Source organism: Carcharodon carcharias, chromosome 4 (genome assembly GCF_017639515.1).
Source record: "Carcharodon carcharias isolate sCarCar2 chromosome 4, sCarCar2.pri, whole genome shotgun sequence".
NCBI classification, from domain to species: Eukaryota; Metazoa; Chordata; class Chondrichthyes; order Lamniformes; family Lamnidae; genus Carcharodon; species Carcharodon carcharias.
Genome location: NC_054470.1, coordinates 122,268,145 through 122,288,954, shown reverse-complemented (window position 1 = coordinate 122,288,954; position 20,810 = coordinate 122,268,145). Strand labels below are relative to the sequence as shown.

Here is a 20,810-nt window from a genome sequence, read left to right as displayed (position 1 = left end):
TTCTCCCGAGGAGATGAGGCAAGATGGAGATGTGAGGGTGTGTGAGAGAGTGAGTGGCGAGTGAGATGCCAGTGAATGTGTGATGTCCTTGTGAATGTGTGAGTTTAGAGAGTGATGAGATGGTTGTCTTACCCTGGGGGCACAGATGAGATCATTCATCTGTCAGGGTAGAGGACATTACAGTGGGCCTCCGCAGCATCCAGAATGCACCTTAGGGATGCGTCACTGAAACTTTTCTTGGTTTTTGAGGCCATGTCTTTACCGGGGCAGTCCTGGACTGCAGGCATTGAGAAGCGTATGTGCGGCTGCAGTTTAAACATGGCGCTCAGTGTGAGGAAGCGGTCAGGTAACGGCCTGGCAGGGAGACGGCGTGTTTCCTGTTGCTGCATAATTAACGAATGGGACGATATGGCACAAAACCCGCCACTCGGGTATAATGACATTTTTCCCGTCCACTACCACACTTTGTGCCATTCCAGGACAATTCCACCCTGAAGTTTGTCAATATCCATGGGATCCTAACATATCATCAGCCCTGGGAGAGGATAGACGAAAGAGAAAAATACAAAGATAAGGGAATGATTCCCAAAATTAGGAAAAGGTGGACTGGAATTACTGAAACATTTTCAGATAAAATAGGTGGAATTTTACAGCCCATCCTGCCCGCAGGATTCTCCGGTCCCGCCAAAGCCAATGGGCTTTTGAACAGCTCACTGCATTTTCCAGTCCCAGCCCTGCCCCCACCCCAATGGGGCCATAAGATTCCGCCCAATATGTGTTTTATGTTTCTAAATTCTTAGAGATTGATTCCTCTGTTGATAAATTACTATTGATGAAAAATAGTTCAATGTTCTTGCTATCAACTATCACATGCAGTGATAGTGGTGGTGGTGGCATCACATAAGTGTGATGCAGATAAATATTGATATAAGCAAGGGAGCAGCTCTGGTGTAAAAACCTAATGTTGAAACACAGGGTTTGAGGTTAGAAAGAGGTTTCCTGTTAAATTGTCCTGTGGCAGAACATTGTTTGAATTGAAAGCAACTGGACATAGGTCAGGGAAGAGTGTGTCTGTGTACGGAAGGTCAATGCCAGTAAGATGCTCAGCATTTCTTCATGAGCACGAGAAGCCTGACAGAGTGAATACAAAGGGTTCTGGGTGATTCTTATATGAAGGAATGTCAGATACTTACCATCCCTGCTGAGATCTCTGGCTTATAATTTGAGTGTGCAGTTCCTTTAGTAGTTTGGTGTTGGTGCTGTTTCTGGAGTGGATTGGATAGGATGTAAACTTTCAGCTTGGCTCAGTTAGTATCACTCTCATTTCTGTGACGGAAGCTCATGGATTGAGGCTTTACCCATTGGATTTAAGCATTTAATTCAGGCTCTTTTCTGGCATTGCTGCATCACTAAATTGATGGCCTGCCTATCTTCTCAGGTGAAGTGAAATCCTGAGACACTGGTCCCATTCAAAGAATAGTAGGGGAGTTGTCTCTTGTATCCTGACTAACATTTATCCCTCAATCAATATCATAAAACAATTAATTTGACCAATTACTTCACTGCTGTTCCTGGAATCTTGCTTTGCTTATGTTGACTGCTGCAGTTATAACTGTGACCCACTTAAAAAAATAATTAACAAGTTGGGAAACATCATGGGTTCCATCGCATCCCATGATGAAAACACTTCGCAAATTTCATCCCAGCCTTAAAGTCAAAACAGAAACGGCCACATCACCAACTAGGAATATTGGAGAAGCTCACTCAGGGTAGACATGTTTTGAAAGTCAATTGAGACTGGGTTCAACTTCTAGATTGGAGATTGTGGCCTGAGTTTTCACTAAGTCTTGGGAACTTTTTAAAAATGGCGGGCGGGTGTGGATTCTGGGATTCCCGACCCCATTCCCAGGCTGTCTGATTATTGGGAGTGCCTTTAAAGGGTGCAGGCTGGTTTTTTTTTTATTCATTCACGGGATGTGGGCTTCGCTGGCTGGGCCAGTATTTATTGCCCACTCCTAGATGTCCTTGAGAAGGTGCTGGTGAGCTGCCTTCCTTGTGGTATAGACACACCCACAGTGCTGTTAGGGAGGGAGTTCCAGGATTTTGACCCAGCGACAGTGAAGGAACTGATATATTTCCAAGTCAGGATGGCGAGTGTCTTGGAGGGGAACTTCCAGGTGGTGGCATTCCCATCCATCTGCTGCCCTTGTCCTTCTAGACGGTCGTGCTCATACATTTGGAAGGTTCTGTCTAAGGAGCCTTGGTGAATTCCTGCAGTTCACCTTGTAGATGGTACACACTGCTGCTACTGTGTGTCAGTGGTGGAGGGAGTGAATGTTATAAGTGGTGGATGTGGTGCCAATAAGTCAGGCTGCTTTGTCCTGGACAGTGTCAAGCTTCTTGAGTGAAGTGGGAGATGCACTCATCCAGGCAAGTAGACAATATTCCATCACACTCCTGATTTGAGCCTTATAGATGGTGGACAGGCTTTGGGGAGTCAGGAGATGAGTTACTCATCACACGATTCCTAGCCTCTGACCTGCTCTTGAAGCCAGAGTATTTATATGGCTAGTCCAGTTTAGTTTCTGGTCAATGGTAACCCCCAGGATGTTGATAGTGGGGGATTCAGTGATGGTAATGCCATTGAACGTCAAGGGGTGAGGTTGGATTCTCTCTTGTTGAAGATGGTTATTGCCTGGCACTTGTGTGGCGTGAATGTTACTTGCCACTTGTCAGCCCAAGCCTGGATAGTGTCCAAGTCTTGCTGCATTTGGACATGGACTGCTTCAGAATCTGAAAAGTCATGAATGGTGCTGAACATGTGCAATCATCAGCGAACATCCCCACTTCTGACCTTATGATGGAAGGAAGGTCATTGATGGGGCAGCTGAAGTTGGTTGGGCCGAGGTTTGTGTAAAAAACCACATCGAGCACTCCTGGTCTGGCCAACTCCATTGTGGAGATAGGCATTTCCTACTCCTCTGCAATTTTCGTGGAGTCAGGCCAGGTTTGTAAAGAGTCAGGGTTCACGGCCCCTCAGGGAGTCATGAGCACTAGTCTGCATGAGGGGACCTTTTAAAAAGTGAGTTATAAAGATCCTCCTCATGCCCCATGCCCCTCCACCATCCCCCCAACCCTCCACCATGACCCCTCATACCTCATGCCAAGCTTTGGATCCTCCGGGCCCATTCTCTACTATACATTGTATAGAACCAATGGCCCCTACAGTGACAACAGGATGTGTTCACAAAATGCGTTTTAATGTCATTCATTGAACACTTTCCACTCTGTTAAAAAACTCCTTTCACCCAGCCCAAAAAAGTGTCACTCATCCAGACCCTTTAAAGTATCAATAAGAGAAACCACAGCCCTTGAAAGCACTTGACTTTGTGTAAATAAACATTGTGCTATTGACAACAGAGATCGAAGAGCAGCTGGATGTCTGGGCTTTCTCCTGAGGTGGGCAAGCTGAGCAGGGAATTTTCCCAACTCCCACTACATGCCTCTGTGATGAAAATCCAAGCCTTCGCGCTTTATCACGAGGCTTCGCTGGGATTGCTGCTGCTGTTTGTAGTTACTCCTATCAGGAGATCTGCTGTCATATGTCACACTCGTCTGTCTTGTGCCATCTTCACACATCCACTGTAGTTCATCTACAACCACCCTGTGATATCTGTCATATAACTATACCTAGGTCGACCCCTCTTTCTGCTGCCCTCCACTTTGTCCTCTCGGAGGGATCTCGATACCTTTTCAGCTTTAATAAATGGCCAAAATACTGATGTTTTCTTTTCTAGATGTCACTTTTTAAGTGTTCTTTTTGCCCTTGCTACTTCAAGCACTTTGCCATTGGTCTTATGGTCTGTATATGGAATTTTTAGCATATACCTTAGCAACCACATTTCAAAGGCTTCTGATAATTTCCACAGATCTTTATTATTTGTCCAGGTTTCTGAGGCTGACAGGAAAGTGGATAGAATGTAACATCTTATGAGTCTTTTCCTTGTTACAAGCTTGAGTCTTCTTGTTGTTAACACATCCTTCATCTTCACAAAATTACTTCACACTATCTCCAACCTTCTTCTGACTTCAGCATCGCATCTGCCATCTCTGTTATTATTTGTCCCAAATAGACAAACTTATCCACTTGTTCCAGTGTGACGCCATCCACTTCATCTTCACTCTAGCTTCTTCCCATGTATTCCTTCTCAACCACCATTGCTTTTGTCCTTTTGGTGTTCATGCTCAATCCACATTCTAAACTTCTAGATTTTACTTAATCTACGAGTAGCACTGGGTCATCAGCGTATCACAAGAGTGGCTCACTCTGCACAGGACATGCAAGTGATGCTTCACCTCTTCAACACCTCATTTAAGAGGCTTGGCCTGTCCTTAAACATCACCAAGATGAAGATCCTTCACTAACCTTCCCTGGGCCAGCTGAGCATCCCCCGCTCCATCCACATGAATGGAGTGACTCTGGAGTGTGAATGAGCACTTCCCTCATCCCGGCAGCCACCTCTCCCAAGTGAGCACCATCAATGAGGAAGTCCAACACTGAGCCAACTGTGCCAGCACTGCTTTCTTCAAGCTGTGCCAATGTGTCTTTGACAACAGAGACCTTTGCAATTCAACAAAGGTTCTGGATTATAAGGCTGTTGTGTTGACCACCCTCCTGTACTGCAGCAAAACATAGTCTGTCTACCAATGCCACATTAAGATTCTTGAGAGTTTCCATCAGCTGAGCTTACATCGAATCCTGGGGATTAAATGGGAGGACAGCCAGACTAACGCGAGCGTCCTTCATGAAGCTGCATCTACCGGCATTGAAACCCTGCTGCTGCCGAGCCAACTCCGATGGATGGGCCATTGTGTCCAGATGCCTGAAAGCACCCTCTTCTCACAGCTCTCCAATGGCCAACACTCAAGGAGAGGCCAAAGGAAAAGGTATAAGGATCCGCTCAAGGTCACCCTAAAGCACAGAGGCATTAACGCCACTGACCGGGAGGTGAACACTGCCAATCACTTGGCATGGCACCACCTGATCCATCAAGGCAAAGCCACTTTGCAGCTCAGTGACACGACAGCGAGGCAGCAGCAGAGAAAGGAGAAGCAAACCAATCTGGGGTTACAATTTCCACTCCCCTGAGCAACAACGTGCCCTCGCTGCAGAAGAACATGTGGATTCAGACTTGGGCTCCTCAGGCATCTGAAGTCTCACCAAGCCTGACAGACATCATCCTTGATTTTGAGGGACCACCAACAACAAGTTTCTTATGTTCTTGCCTCCAATTTTTACCCCCGGAAGAACATCTAACTCTGGATATTTGTTGTGAATACAGATTGAATAATTTTGGTGATGGTACACAGCCTTGTCGTAATCCTCTCTTCACTTGCAACATATCTGACTGTCCATCCTCTATCCTGATGCTCATTATTTGGTCCCAACATATACTCTGGATAAATCTCACATCTTTACTATCAATGTCACGTTTCAGCATCACGTCTATTAGTTTTTGGTGATAAACACAATCAAACGCTTCATTGTCTATGAAGCGTATAAATAGTTATTTCAGGAGATGACGTGAATGTGGGGGGCATGATTGGGAAATTTGCAGATGACACAAAGATTGGCCGAGTAGTGGATAGTGTAAAGGATAGCCAAAATCTCCAAAACGACATAGGTGGGTTGGTGGAGTGGGCGGTAAAGTGGCAGATGGATTTTAACATAGAGAAATGTGAGGTCATACATTTAGGGAGGTCAAACAGTTACAGGGATAACACAATAAATGGGAATATACTAAGAGGGGTAGATGAAGTGAGAGATCTTGGCATACAAGTCCCTGAAGGCAGCAATTCAAGTAGACAAGGTTGTAAAGAAGGCATATGGAATGCTCTCCTTCATTGGCAGAGGAATAGAATATAAAAGTAAGGATATAATGTTGGAATTGTATAAATCACTGGTGAGGCCACAACTGGAGTATTGTGTGCAGTTCTGGTCACTACATTACAGGAAGGACGTAATAGCTCTGGAGAGAGTGCAGAGGAGGTTTACAAGAATGTTGCCAAGGTTAGAAATGTGTAGCTACAAGGAGAGATTGGATAGGTTGGGGTTATTTTCCTTAGAACAAAGAAAGTTGAGAGGTGACTTGATTGAGGTGTAAACTCTTTTAAAAAGTACCTGGATCTGCACCTTCAGTACTGTAAGCTGCAGGGCTATGGGCTGGGTGCAGGAAGGTGGGATTAGAAAGGGTACTTAGGTGTCCTCAGGCTGGCATGGACAAGATGGGCTGAATGGCCTCCTTCTGTGCTGTAACTTTTCTATGGTCCTATGGAGATCTTTTTATTGCTGTTACCATGGATCTGATAAACAAGGTGCTGTTCTCTGCCGAGTTTTTCCCTCAATAGTCTGTGATAACAGCGCAATCCTAGAAATTTGTGTTAATTGTCAATCAATCTGGGGCAAATTGTATTCAGGTGATGTGTATTAATTGGGGACTCAGCCGTTCTCATGCACATTGGAGCAGGCTGAAAGAGGGGTTGTTGGGTTTGAAGTAGTTGTTATATAACATGTGGCTCTGTAATAGAAGCTTGTAAACTCATTAAGAATAGGTTCCAGTTCTATCCTTTACCAGCTGGCTAACAGAGCTCTAAACAACTGAATCCCATTGCAAGCCCAGTCAACAGATATTATTTGACTCCTAGTATTCAGAGAGATAATTTTACTAGCAATGCTTACATTTGTTTGGTGATCCTTGAGATTTGTGTTGTCCTCGTACAAGTCTGCATGTGGAACCGTTCCCACTGCAGACTCCACAGTTATCTTCCTTGGCATTGCTTCCCAGCTTGTGATCACAGCCAACAACCTGCCAAAAACAACATTGTGTAGGAGGGTGTTAGTGCAGTTTGATAGGTTCCATCTGCACTGCAAAATGCAGTCACATTTACAGTTACTGAGGCCAACATGACATCCCAGCAATATGTGCACATCCTAGAATAACGGCTAGACATTTCCCTCAAATGGATAAACTAGTTAACTTTATGTAGTATAATGTGATAAAATGGGAGGCTGTCCAGGAAGAATAGAAAAGCAGAATATTATTTAAATAGGGAGAGTGCAGGGAAAACTGAGTCTCTTTGTACATGAATCACAAAAAGTCAGCATGCAGGTACAGCAAAGAATTAAAGAGGCAAACAAGATGTTGGCCTTTATTGCAAGGGGTATGGAGTATAAACGTAGGGAAGTCTTGCTGCAAGTGTACATTGGTAAGCCCACACCTGGAGTCTGCAGATTTGGTCACTTTACTTAAGGACGGATAGATTTGCATTGGAGGCAAAGTAGAGAAGGTTCACTGGGCTGATTCCTGGGATGAAGGGGTCTTATGAGGTAAGTTTGAATAGGTTGGGCCTATACTCAATGGAGTTTAGAAGAAAAGAAAGGTGATCATGTTGAAACATATATGGGCTGCTTCTCCTGATCAGCGAGCAGGGGGCGGGACCCGCTTGCTGACATGTAAAATGACGTGGGACGATGTCAACCGTGTGTCCCGACGTCACCATATCATTTAGATTTTCAGTTTGGTAGGCACACAGCCAGGTCAGCTGCACACCCACCAAACTTTCAATGGCCACTTAAGCCCTTTAAAAAAGTAATTGAACCAATTAATGGACCTGCCCGTCGAACCCTAAGGTTGGTGGGCAGGCAAAGAGCCCGGGCGGCCTTCAGAAAAAACATGAAACCTCATCCACGGGCAAGATAAGGTTTCATGAGGGATTTAAAATGTGCACAACAGGTTTAAATATAAGAAATTAACATGTCAAATGAGGGGGCAGGCCAGGAATATTTTTTCCCCCTTCCACAGAATTTTTAAAACTTCCACCGATCTCCATGAGGGGGATCTGTGAGGGATCTGTGCGGGATCTGTGTGGTCTTTCGTGTGCATGCGTGAAAGAGCACACTCCTGGCTGAGGGAATCACCCCCGCCCACACAGGAGCGCTCAGCACTTCCGAGCGGACGTCACGCTGGGCGGGCCTGAATTGGCCCACCCACGTAAAATGGCGGTGCTCCCAACCAGGGGCACCAATCAGGAACTTGCCCGCCCACGCCCGCTCCCGCACACCATTCCCCCCAATGGGGGGAAAATGTTACCCTTAAGATTCTGAGTGGGCTTGACAAGGTAGATGTTGAGAGGATGTTTCCCCTCATGGGGGAATCTAGAATTAGAGACACAGATTCAAAATAATGAGCATCCCATTTCAGATGGAGTTGAAGAGGAATTTTTTCTCTCAGAGGGTCATCTTCCACAGAAAGCAGTGGAGGCTGGATCGTTCAATATATTCAAAACAGAGTTAGACAGATTTTGGTATACAAAGAAATCGAGGGTTTTGGGTCAGACAGGAAAGTGGAGTTCAGGCCACAATAAGATCAGCCATGAACTTATTAAATGGCGGAACAGGCTCGAGGGGCCAAATGACCTACTCCTGTTCCTATTACTTATGTACATAACCTGCAAATAATTAGTAATCAGGAGCACTTTATTTATTTGGCATTAAGAATAAATAATGACTTTAACAGTTATTAGTAAAAGTGACAGTGTTGCATTCTAAGAATCCAATTGATAAGTGTGCTGGAGGTGCCCTGCAGCCTGACAGTAATTACAGGATTAAGTGTTAAATTAGTCAAACACCCTTTTCTAAACAAAGCATTCTCATTTTTACTTCAACATTGTCCAATGCACAATATCCAAAAGACAGAGTCTGATGATTTTTAAAAAATAATAAAGTTAACAAAAAACTGCAGAAGGAATGGAAAATAAGAAAAAATGTTCTGAATGATGCAAAGGGGGCTGGTAAGCAGGGTGTTGATAGATAGGCACACTTAGGGGGAGACTTTAATTTCTGCCCCTCACCCCCACCAACCCAAGTAAAAGTTGAATGGATGGCCAGTTAAAATTTCCCAGGTCACCTTCTTGCCATGGAGTTTCTAGAAACTTCCAGGAGAGATTATCAACTACCCATTCAAGCAGGCAACAAAAACATTGTTCAAACTCAGCAGGACCCTCTTTAGCAGATACACATTGGGTACCAGCGATGGCATCAGAGCCTAAAAACAGTGAAAAATGGCAAAGGATTTCCCCCCAGTGCAACACATTTCAAAAGCAATTGGGCCGGAAAAACTTTTATAAAGATTTTACTTTCATTATGGAGGGGCAGGAGGGGCGGGATTTTGCCCGCAGGGGAAGGTTGGGGGTCTCTGCCATGAGGCATGTCACCCGAATCACAGAAGCCCCTCAGCACAGCCCAGCAGCTGATTCTGACCCTGAATCACTCTCAGCAGGTATTACTGGGCCGTGTAACTTCTGCTACTTCTGAAAATGTTTCCCATGCTACTGTCAGGTGCCTTAGTCCATGAGTTCAAGCCCCACTTCAGAGACTTGAGCACAAAAATCTAGGTCAATACTCCAGTGCAGTACTGAGGGAGTGCTACTTTGTTGGAAGTGTTGTGTTTCAGACGAGACATAAAACTGAGGCCCTAGACCAAACACAATTCAATCAGCCCTGACTTAGTTGCTCTACTTTGGCGTCCAATCCACCAATATCTCGAATTTAAAATTCTTGCCCTTGCCATGCAGCTTCCTCCATTGCCCTGCTCCTCATCATCTCTGTAGCTTCCTCCAGAATTTTAACCTCTCCCAGACTCTCCCATTCCTTCAACTCAGCATTGGTGTCCACACTTTGATTCACCAATTTCCCACTATCTGGAATTAAGATGGTCTTCAGAATACAATTCTGATTGCCACTCGTCTGTTTAACCCCATGTTACTGTGAACTGCCTTAGGATCTTTTCCTACATTGGGAGTTTGTTATTTAATACCATATATTAATTTATGTTGAAATCCAAATATTTACTGAAATTAAGCTTAACACATTATCAATTTCCCTCTTTGTTAGTTTAGTGAGTCACTATTTTTGGAGAGGACAGGAAAAAAAAGGGAGAGAACTGGAGGGGTAAATGGCCCAGTAGAGTTTATCATCATGCAACATTAAAGATATAAGCTATTAGACTGAATAATTGAATTAAGAAATCAAGACCTCAATCAAACAGTAACTCAAACTACTAACTCCATTCTTAGATTTGAAGTGGATTTTAAGATTTCAATATTTTAATATTTTAAATAAAGGGAAAGGGGGATTGGTAGTAATTGTCACTGTTAGTAAAAACAGAAGTAGTATCGCAGAAACTTTGGAATAAGCCGGGTACCTTCTGAGCTTCATGATCTAGGAATGATGTACTAATAGTCAGAGCTGAATGTTACCATGCAAAGAGTGTGCGCATGTGGATGACATAGAGAGGTGTGTATATCTGTGAGTGAATAGATGGGTGTCTATATCTGAGAAGCTCAGGAGATTCTGGAAGAAGACAAAATCAAATAATTGAGTTCATAAAGTATGATTGAATATTATGAACAATTATTCATCATAATTCTGCTTGCAGTCCAGGACTCTAATACTTACTTGGCAATTTCCACTGATGCACATATGCAGAGTCTCTGTGTAACACCGTGTACCATCGAGTACTTTAGGTGCCAATTCCACAACTAACGCTGTACCCATTGCCAGACACTTCAGTGCACAGGGTTTGTCAGGGTCATTGTAAAGAGGAAGCCATTCATAGTACTGTCCTTGGTACTTGACATCATTGTGAGCAGAACATTGCTGAGCACGAAAGTCACCAGCTTCTGGTGGGCAGTCCTAGATGGAGAGAGAAATAGAAGGGTTCAAAATTGACAAGGAGGAAGCATCCAAGGATATGTAAGGAAGGGAGAATAGAAATTGCAAGGTCACTGGCCATAATCTTTCAGTCTTCTCTAGACTCAGGGGTGGTGCCAGAGGACTGGAGAATTGCAAACATTACGCCCTTGTTCAAAAAAGGCTGTAATGATAAGCCCAGCAATTACAGACCAGTCAGCTTAACTTCAGTGGTGGGCAAGATTCTAGAAACAATTATTCAGGATAGAATTAGTAGTCACATGGAAAAATATAGGTTGATAAGGAAGAACCAGCATGGACTTCTAAAGGGGAAATCGTGGTTAACTAACTTACTGGAGTTTTTTGAAGAGGTAACAGAAAAGGTCGATGAGGGTAATGCTGTTGACGTGGTGCACATGAACTTTCAAAAGGCATTTGACACAGTGCCACACAACAGACTTGTGAGAAAAATTATTGTGTATGGAATAAATAGGACAGTAGCAACACGGAGAGAAAATTGGCTGAAAAATTGGAAGCAGAGAGTTATGGTCAATGGATATTTTTCGGGCTGGAGGAAGGTTTGTAGTGGAGATCATAATGCTCATTTGGAGAGCTGGTGCAGACATGATGGGCCAAAGGCCTCCTTCAGTGGCATTAAAATTCTGTGATTCTGTGATTCTGAAAAGTAAAGGCACTGATTCGGATTAAGCTATCAAATTTGACTTCACTGCAAAGTGATCAACTGACAAAAAGTAGGAAGAGAATGATTCTGAATGCGTTAACTTAATTCCTTAACTGAACTCAGCACATGTAATTGCAAATTACATTAATCTGACAGAAATCACAAGTAAATTTAACCCTTTGCATTTACAAATACTTAAGAAAGTAAATGGAGAGGTCATTTAGAAGTGGCTGTGCAAGTATCAATTACCAGTGAATGAAATGGTAGATTATAATTTCCTGCATCATCTTCTGCTTATTTTGACATAACGCAACTAAAATACAGATTCTTCACAAATTTTTATTTCTGCACAAAGAGCCAAATTTTGTCAAAGTGGGCAAATATCCCCCAGGGATAACTAAAGTGGCATCATATTAAAGTCACTGCAGGATCTAGTTGGCGGGATGAGATGCTACACTGTTACCAAGAATGTTGTTTTTTTGTTAATTATTTTGCACTATTTCCAGGCACAGAAAGGAGAGAGAAATTGTCTCTTATTTCTGGCCTAGAGAAGAATCAGTAAGTGCTTGATGAGTCTCGGCAATGTTTCCCTCCGCCTTCACTGGGGCTGCAGGCTATACGTCCATAGTCTTGGTCTATTTGTGACTGATCTACTCAACCAGCAGATGTTGTTACTACAAACATCTGGTAAATCCTGACATCAGTGCCAAGCTTTGAATGTAGCACGATCTGCTGCAACATTATAGTGAACACCCTCAATAATAATAAAGCAATCTAAAGATAAAGGCCACCACGGATAGAGATGACAGAAAGTGCGGGTGACTTCATTCCACCAGGTCTCTGAACATGCTTAAGACCATGAAATAATCTTGGTCAGTGTGGACTAAACATTGAATTGATCATAAATTCTACTGTAATACAGGTATTATATGAATCTCACTCCAACTGAAGAATCAAACTCATCACTTACATACACTAACAAATTAATGGTTATATGATACATAAATACACAGTTCATGGAAACTGGATAAATATGTAATCTGTTCACATCAAGTTACATGGGTTTTAACATTTCATTTTACAATTCAAATTTTAAAGCAATTTCATAATGTTGCGTAATGGCCACAGTTGAATTTAATTTTATAATGATTCCATAAAATGGCCAATACAAGTTCTGGCAAGGTTAAATTTTACAATTGCATGATTGGGACTTGGCAACAATTGCAAATCCTGATAAGTTCAGGGTTTAAGGTGTTTACTTTAAGTTGCCATGTTTCATTGGCATTTGGAAATAATTATTTTAATATCAACTATTACAGTAAATTCAATACCACTATCACCATTTGAACCCTGCCAGTGTCAAGCACTGATTAACTCAGAGCAGAGATTTCTGCTGTGTTCAGGTTGTGGAAATTCAACAAAATGAGGAGGGAGGTACTAACTCAAGAACATTTAAAATAGGAATCAGAGCGTCCATCTGGACTTAATGTAAATCAATGAGTCTTGGTTGCCTTTCAGCTATTTATATTTAAAAGGGTGGTGTCACTACATTGGGGAGTTTTTAGGAAGGTTTAGCCTCTGAAACAACCTGCTTTGAATATCCATGGCTGTGGTTACCATGGTGACTACAGGGAACAGGGTACATTCCAGGAGGTGCTACGCAAACTATTACACTGAAGCATTTGTAACATTATATAAAGAAAATCATTTTAGGATGGCCCCCGAAAGATCAGCAGGTAATTGTGATGCCCAGACGTTTGGACCTGATTTGTAATGTGTTAGCTGATCTCAGCTGCTGAGGCAGTGAAAATGCTACAATTGGTCTCACTGGCCGTGGGCTACACAGGAAAATCTTCTAGGATTTCCACTCCAGCTATTAGGCTGGGAAGTGTGGATTTATGAACATCAAGCAAAGAGTGAACTGCGTGCCTCCTGTGTTTGAAAATCTATTGACTTTCGTTACCTGGGATGGCATAAGAAGAATGGCCATTTGGACAAGGGCCTTCTCAATGGAACTGTGAAGCAGTATTAGCTACTGCCCTCGACATAGGATGAGAGCAGAAATGAGGCAGAGCAAAGCAATTCCAGCAGCACAGAAGTGAAGACAATAATGTTAGCATTTTAACAAAAGCATTATTGCTCTCCTTGGGATGAATGAAGATAAGCGAGGCTTCTTTGGAATGAAGCAATTTAGACAATGCAAATGTTGATGAAATATTGGAAGGGAAATTCACTCTACATGGCAGATTCAAATTGAATATCTGGTCTGCATCATGCCAGGGATGCCCAAACTATGGATCACTGCACACGTGTGACCCATAAGAGGAATATAGGAACAGCAGGAGGCCATTCAATCCCTCAAACCTGTTCCACCATTCAGTGAGATCATGGCTGATCTGGATCTTAACTCCATTCACCTACCTTGGCTGATTATCTCTTAATATCTTCAGTTAGCTAAAATCTATCAATCTTAAATGTGAAATTATTGATAGATCTAGCATCTACTGTTTTTCATGAGGGGAGTTCTACACTTTTACTCCCTTTCACATAGAGAAGCGATTCCTCACTTCTCCCCTGAATGGCTTGCATCTGATTTAAGGCTATGTTTCCTTGTCTTAAACGGTCCACCAGTGGGAAAAGGTTCTCTCCCTCTCTCTCTATCTATTCTATCAATTCCTTTCAAAATGCCCTAGAATTACAACCCATGAAACCAAGGCAACTGAATCTCTAATTGTGCTTTTTGTTTTATTTGCTTGTTGGTTTTGTGTGAATGTTGTAGGTCCAGGAATTTGTAAAAGATAGCTTGTTGTCTGATTGATGAATAAATGCTACATCAGAGTATTAGTGGTTGCAACTTGAGATACATGAAAATCAATGCAAACATTGATTTAAATGTTAAATGCAGACTGTGCAAATCCACGATAAACACATAAGTGACTGAGAGAGGCAGCAGCCATGGTAAAACTCTTGAGGGATGACCAGACAGCTGTAGTATTCAATTGTTTAATTATGCAAGTCTGCTTGATTGTTTAAACCTGGGTGTGGTCTCTGAAAAAAGTAAACAAACAGTACAAGGTATTGGAAGCTAGAGCTGTTGGATGAGTGCAGACATTTTGTGACTGCAGAGATATTTTAAAACTCTTGTAAATAAATTTCTTGCACACATATAACCTGTAGTGTGTCATCTCTGCATTGCTCTGAGGTATAAAATACACAACAAACCAGCAAACACAACATCACTGTGCCTCTTATAAAAGCAAAATACAGCAGATGATGGAAATCTGAAATAAGAACAGAAAATGCTGGAAAAACTCAGCAGGGATGACAGAATCTGTGGAGTGAGAAAAACAGAGTTAACATTTCAAGTCTGTATGACTCTTCTGAGCCTCATGAATGGAGCCTCGAGGGACTAAGCAGGTGCTTCCTGGGTGCTGGGTGCTTCCACTTAGCTCCAGTGCAAGTCAGTGCTGTAACAAGATGGATGATCTTAGTTGCACAGTGAATGGGGAAGAACACATAACCTGATTGGGAAACAAAAATGTGTGCATTTCTAAGAAGTTTTGATTGAAGGTATAGAGTAATGAGCAGCTAGCAACAAAAACCTTACATCACCTGATTCACTGTTTATGATTCTTGTAAAATCACATGAACACACTTCAGAATAACGTTTATAGTTAAATTAAAGTAAAATTCAATAAAACAGCATAGTTTATGGGAAATTAAATGTTTATTAGATCTAATAATAATTTAGTTGAAGAAATCAGGAAGCTCTTTTTACCTTATGTTATTAATAATTGATTTACAAATTGTTTATTTTTTAAAAATGGCTGGAAAGCATCATATACCCTTCTAAAGCATGTACTGAAATCCAACTGAATATTTTCACAATATCTGATTGTGCAGCAGGTGGCAAGTTGAGATATTGTGCATAGATTCCCATTTTATCATTAAGATATTCACTGCATTATTTGGGAGGTTATTTGGTGTTTCTGCCATGGTTAGGAACTGATTTAATCCAGGGGACATCAACATTTTCTATTATGAGATTTTAAGGGGAGATTTTTCAGAGCCCAACAATACTGTCGGGCATCATAAAAGCTAAATTTATATTGCCATAATTGCAGCCATAATAAGTGATATTGGGTGCGCATCAAAACAGAAGTGTCGATATAACTCAGGGCACCACAAAACAAACTAAAGCCGCAGTCTATGAGAGGCTTCCAGAAAAATGTCCCACACAAGTGATTTTCCTAAATGTGCTGTGTAAATGCAACCAAAAGACCTGATCAGCAGTCCAGCTGAAGATGTGGATAGCTTACTGAGGAATGGTGCCAAGCAGCAAAAAAGTCTAAAGATTCAAAGAAACAGATGCCTCAACTCAGTGAAGAACCATTTCCACTTGGGTCTGGTTATCCAATATAAACTGTCCATTAGGAACCATTGCAGCTTCCAAGATACACAAATCTTTAACACACACATAGAAATAATCTTCCTAAAATGCCTTGGTAGCAATATTACAAAATGGAATTATAACCATGTACAGAATTCTGGTGCATGAATTTCTTGAAAGGCTCAGAACTCCTTAACCCTGAAACCCTCAGTAAGTTAAAGGGTTAAACCGAACATCAGCATTTTAATCTCAGATGATTATGGCTCTGTTACTAATAGATCCACAATTCAATACACGCGACAAACTAGAAAACAGCCAAAGCTGACAAAACATCTTCAAGAAGACATCACAGCTGCCAAATAGTTGGTGACTTACCAGCCCCGAATATAGCTTTATAAAAGATGAAAACATTGAGTGTGCAGTAGGACACCAGTTTGTTGTAACCTAAGCTGCAAGTTGTATAACTTCATCAGTCCTTGTACAGGAGCAAAATACAGACAACTGATATGGACTCAAGCAGGAAACAGGCTCAAGCAAGATACTGTAAGACCTCTATTCTAGAGGACCCTGAGATACTGGTTTTTAACACCTTGGCACCTGGTGCCATAGCGAATGTAAAGCCAACTCAAAGAAATCATCTTCTGACAGACATTGCTCAATGTGCCTGGTATGCCCGGGAGTCAAGAGAAGAAGTTGAGATCACCGCAGCCTGTATAAAGTGAAGATTTTATGATCGGTTGTTCCTATGGAAAATGGTCACCATCAACTCTCCCTGCCCCCTCCCAATCTAACAGTGCAATGCATCTGGACATAATTAGTGCGCTCCAACTGCATCATGGGAAAACACCCTCGCCATTGTCATTTCTGGGACTTTATGATCTTCAATCAAAGGTAGTGCACAGGCTTGCAGCTTCCAATGTCCTGGCTCCCAATGTCCCGGCTCCCAGTGACCTGGCTCCCGGTGTCCCAGCTCCCAATGTCCCAGCTCCCGATGTCCCGGCTCCGAATGTCCCAGCTCCCGGTGTCCCGGCTCCCAATATCCCGGCTCCCAGTGTTCCAGCTCCCAATGTTCCGGCTCCCGATGTTCCGGCTCCTGATGTTCCGGCTCCTGATGTCCCGGCTCCCAATGTCCCGGCTCCCAGTGTCCCGGCTCCTGATGTCCCGGCTCCCGATGTCCCGGCTCCCGATGTTCCGGCTCCCGATATCCCGGCTCCCAATGTCCCGGCTCCCAATGTTCCAGCTCCCAATGTTCCAGCTCGCTAACCCCAGCTCTCCACTAATGTTCCAGCTGGACACATATTGGAAGTCAGGTTCAGGTCATTGTCGGTTTTGGATCTCCTCTTACTGAAACATCCATAGTCAGGGAAAAGATGAACATCATGCCTGATTTATTCTTAAATCTTAACTGTTCTCAAAAGTATATGCAAAGCTCTTTAGTTTTGATTCAGATTTGTCTTTTTATGGGACTCTCCGGCCCATCCTATGAAGGTGAAAGATCTGAGTGAAAGGTGAAAATCACAAGAACACAGTCCTCTCTCCTGACATGGTTTTCTGATACTAGGATTCAATTGTTGTTCTGTCCATTGCTCGATGGCTTGAATCCATTTGGGCCTGAATTTTAGGCCTGGCGGGTGAGTGCATTCAGCAGGGCCAGGAGTGGATGTGAAATCTTCTGCCCGCCATCAGCTCCCGGTAGCAATTTCACTGACTGTCCAAATAACTGCCGGCCAGCGTTAAACACGTGCTGAGACAGGGTCAACAATGCCGGAAGGGGTGGGAAGAGGGTGGGCAGTGGGATGAGCGAGGGTGCGGGTGGGGGGTTTCAAGGGAGCTCTCTTAAGGCTGATAATCGTTGTTCAGCAACCTTGGGGAGCTGCTTTGAATTTCCAGGGATCTGGCTAATTTTTCGGTCATTCTGCTGGTCCACTGTGTCTGCAGAATGTCATCCTCACCCGGAGACCATGCGAGGCGGGATGGAAATTCCCGGAGCCAGCCTGCTTCCTGCTTTGCTGATGAGTGCCTGTGGATTCTGCTGGAGGCAGTCAGTGAGCGATGGGATATTTTACTGCACGAGATAGCCACCTCACGTGATAACGAAGGCCTGAGTGGAGGTGGCAGGTCAGGTCAACAGAGCTGATGTAGTGCGTAGGACCTGTATGCAATGCAGGAAGAGTTCAATAGCTTCTGCGCTCTGTCAGGGTGAGTACTGAATCTAAATGGAACTATGCAGAGATGTCTTTGTGGGTTTCAGCACTTTACTGCTGTTCACGGGTGTGAAATACCCAGCGGGAATTGGCACATATTCCTGAGCCTCGAAAGACTAGATGTGATTAGACCAGAGGGCTAGCATTTATGTAACGGTGAGGTGGGACAATGTGATGGGCGCCTGAACCTCCGTATTTGGGGGGGTGGGGGGGGTGGGGGGCGGGTGGTGGGGAAGGCTGGTATGTTCTGGCATGTGGAAGGGGGACTAATGAAAGCAGTTTCGTGTTACAAGAGAAGAGGAGTCACAATGCACAGGAGCGGGGATGGACAAGTGATGTCCCTAATCTTCTAATCTTAAATTAGGCAGAGGAGCAAGTACTCAAGGTGGCATGTGCATGTGGAGCCAGTCCACTGAACCCAGAGAGGTAGGAGTCTCAGAGGAGGGTAAGAGCCCAGTGGACAAGGAAGAGACTGGGGTGGGTATGAGGGACGTGGGGCGGTGGTAGTAAGACTGACTGGTGAAATTCACTAATCCCCATTGCTCATCCATTCAGAAGTCCTTGCTCAGCCAGATGACCGTTCTGAAAAGCTACCAGACTGCATGTACTCTGAGTTCTTAATGTTGCACAGCGGTCACTACAATCAGGGAGACACGTTCCAGAGGATATTCCAATGATCCCCTGAGTGGCTCAGGCAGCAAAGCCTCATCTTGAGCAGGCCTGTTGCCCTCTCAATGATTGCCCTTGTGGATGTATGACTGTAGTTGTAGCTCTCCTCGGCTGCAGTCCCTGTGTGTCTGAGCAGTGTCATCTGCCACCTTTTCAGCAGATAGCCTATGTTCCCCAGGAGTCAGCCATCCAGTGTACTGGTACAATGAACAAGCTTGGCGGCTGGGGGTAATGCAGGATGTAGGCATCATGGCAGCTTCCTGGGTACCTGGCACAAACCTGCAGTATCGGACTCTTTTGGTCACACACAATCTGGATGTTCAGAGAGTGGAAACCCTTTCTATTGACAAAGGCCTCCAGCTCCTCCACTGGCACCTTTATGGGCACACACGGCAGTCCATGGCTTCCTGAATTCGAGGAAAACCTGCAATTGCCGCGGAGCCCCTGGCTCGCTCTGCCTGGCTGGTCTCGTCTGTCCTGAAGTGAATGAAGGTGTTGACCCTTCGGAGCAGAGCGTCAGTGACCAGCTTGATGCAGCTGTGGGCAGCAGATTGCGAGACTCCACAGAGGTCTCCCACTGACCCCAGGATGATTCTGAGGCAGAAATGTTCAGGGCCACTGTCACCTTCAGAATCACTGGCACAGGGTGGCCACCTACACAGTTGGAGACTGTTGGGGCCGATCATTTTGCAGATCGAGGTGACAGTGTCCCTGGAGAGGAAGAGCCTTCTTCACCACTGATACTCAGTCAGTTCCAGACTGCTGCCTATATAACTCTACCTGCCGGGTACTGGCACCGTCTCTGCACCCTTCTCCCTTGCAAAGCCTGCTGGGCCTCCAAAACAAAAACAGAATTATCTGGAAAAACTCAGCAGGTCTGGCAGCATCGGCGGAGAAGAACTGTTGAGTCATGAGGACTCGAAACGTCAACTCTTTTCTTCTCTGCCGATGCTGCCAGACCTGCTGAGTTTTTCCAGGTAATTCTGTTTTTGTTTTGGATTTCCAGCATCCACAGTTTTTTGCTTTTATCTGCTGGGCCTCCACCTCACTGACTGCGGCTCTCAATCCAGAGGGCAGATTCTGTCTGGGGAAGGTGCCTGTGGGCAGCTGGCCCCCTCTCTCTTCTGGCCCTCTCCTCTTCAGAGGAGGTCCCTCCAGCTGAGCACACAATCCTCATGTTTGTCCAGATGGTTGCACATGTTTCTGCACAGAAGCAGCCTTTCTGCAGAAAGCCTCTGCAAATGTTTAGCAATCCATGAATTATCCAAAACAACCAAACAACTCACAGCTAAACTCCTAACTCCTCATCTCACCAACATCTTCTGGGCCTTTTATCCCACCCTAGATGTAAAGTGAATGAAAAATGTGAAGGCTGTCTGGCTGATTGGCCCATGTGCTGAGCGTAAAAGCGCACGGGCCACTCAAAATCGCTGTCAATTGGGGATTTAATGGGCTTAATTGGCGCTTTACCTGTCAGCAGGCATGCTTCCAATTCTTGCGCTTGCCTGCCAACCAAAATATAGCAAGGCAGTGCGATGACATCAGAATGCCCTCCTGAGGTCCTCACACCCCATTTCACGAAGGGTTGGGTCTACCGCATGCCGACACTGTGGTCATAAAATTCTGGTCTATTTGGCATAGCTCAATGCACAGGATTGGACACAATACTCAATATGTGATGTGAGCAGAACATTGTATGCTTTAAACATGGCTTCCTCCATCCTTGATCACTGTTGTTTTGGCCAGTTATTTCAACTTTATAGAATGATACAGCACAGATGGAGGCCATTAGGCCCATCATGCATTTGTCAGCTCTTTGAAAGAGCTACCCAATCAATACCACTGCCCTGCTCTTTCATCATAACCCCTCAATTTTTCCCTTCAAGTACTTGTACCCAACTCGCTTTTGAAAATTACTACTGAAGTTGTTTGCACAACCTTTTTAGGCAGCACATTCCAGATCACAAACTCCCTGTATATTGTATAAAAAGTTTCTTCACATTGCATCTGGTATTTTCACCTTAAAACTATGTCCTCTGGTTAAGACCCTCCTGCCAGTGGAAGCATATACTCTATATTTGCTTCATCAAAAGCTTTTGAATGCTATCCAATTTC

General features: G+C 43.9%; 1 protein-coding gene across 1 annotated transcript in view; it reads right to left on the bottom strand.

Moving 5' to 3' along the window:
• Positions 1–20,810, bottom strand: part of LOC121276861 (ADAMTS-like protein 1) — a 572,059-nt gene that overhangs the window by 217,657 nt on the left and 333,592 nt on the right. Inside the window, exons 5-6 of the mRNA XM_041185436.1 lie at positions 10,517–10,753; positions 6,740–6,866 (exon numbers count right to left, since the gene is read on the bottom strand). Coding sequence (XP_041041370.1) covers positions 6,740–6,866; positions 10,517–10,753 — 364 coding nt within the window. The remainder of the gene's footprint in view (positions 1–6,739; positions 6,867–10,516; positions 10,754–20,810) is intronic.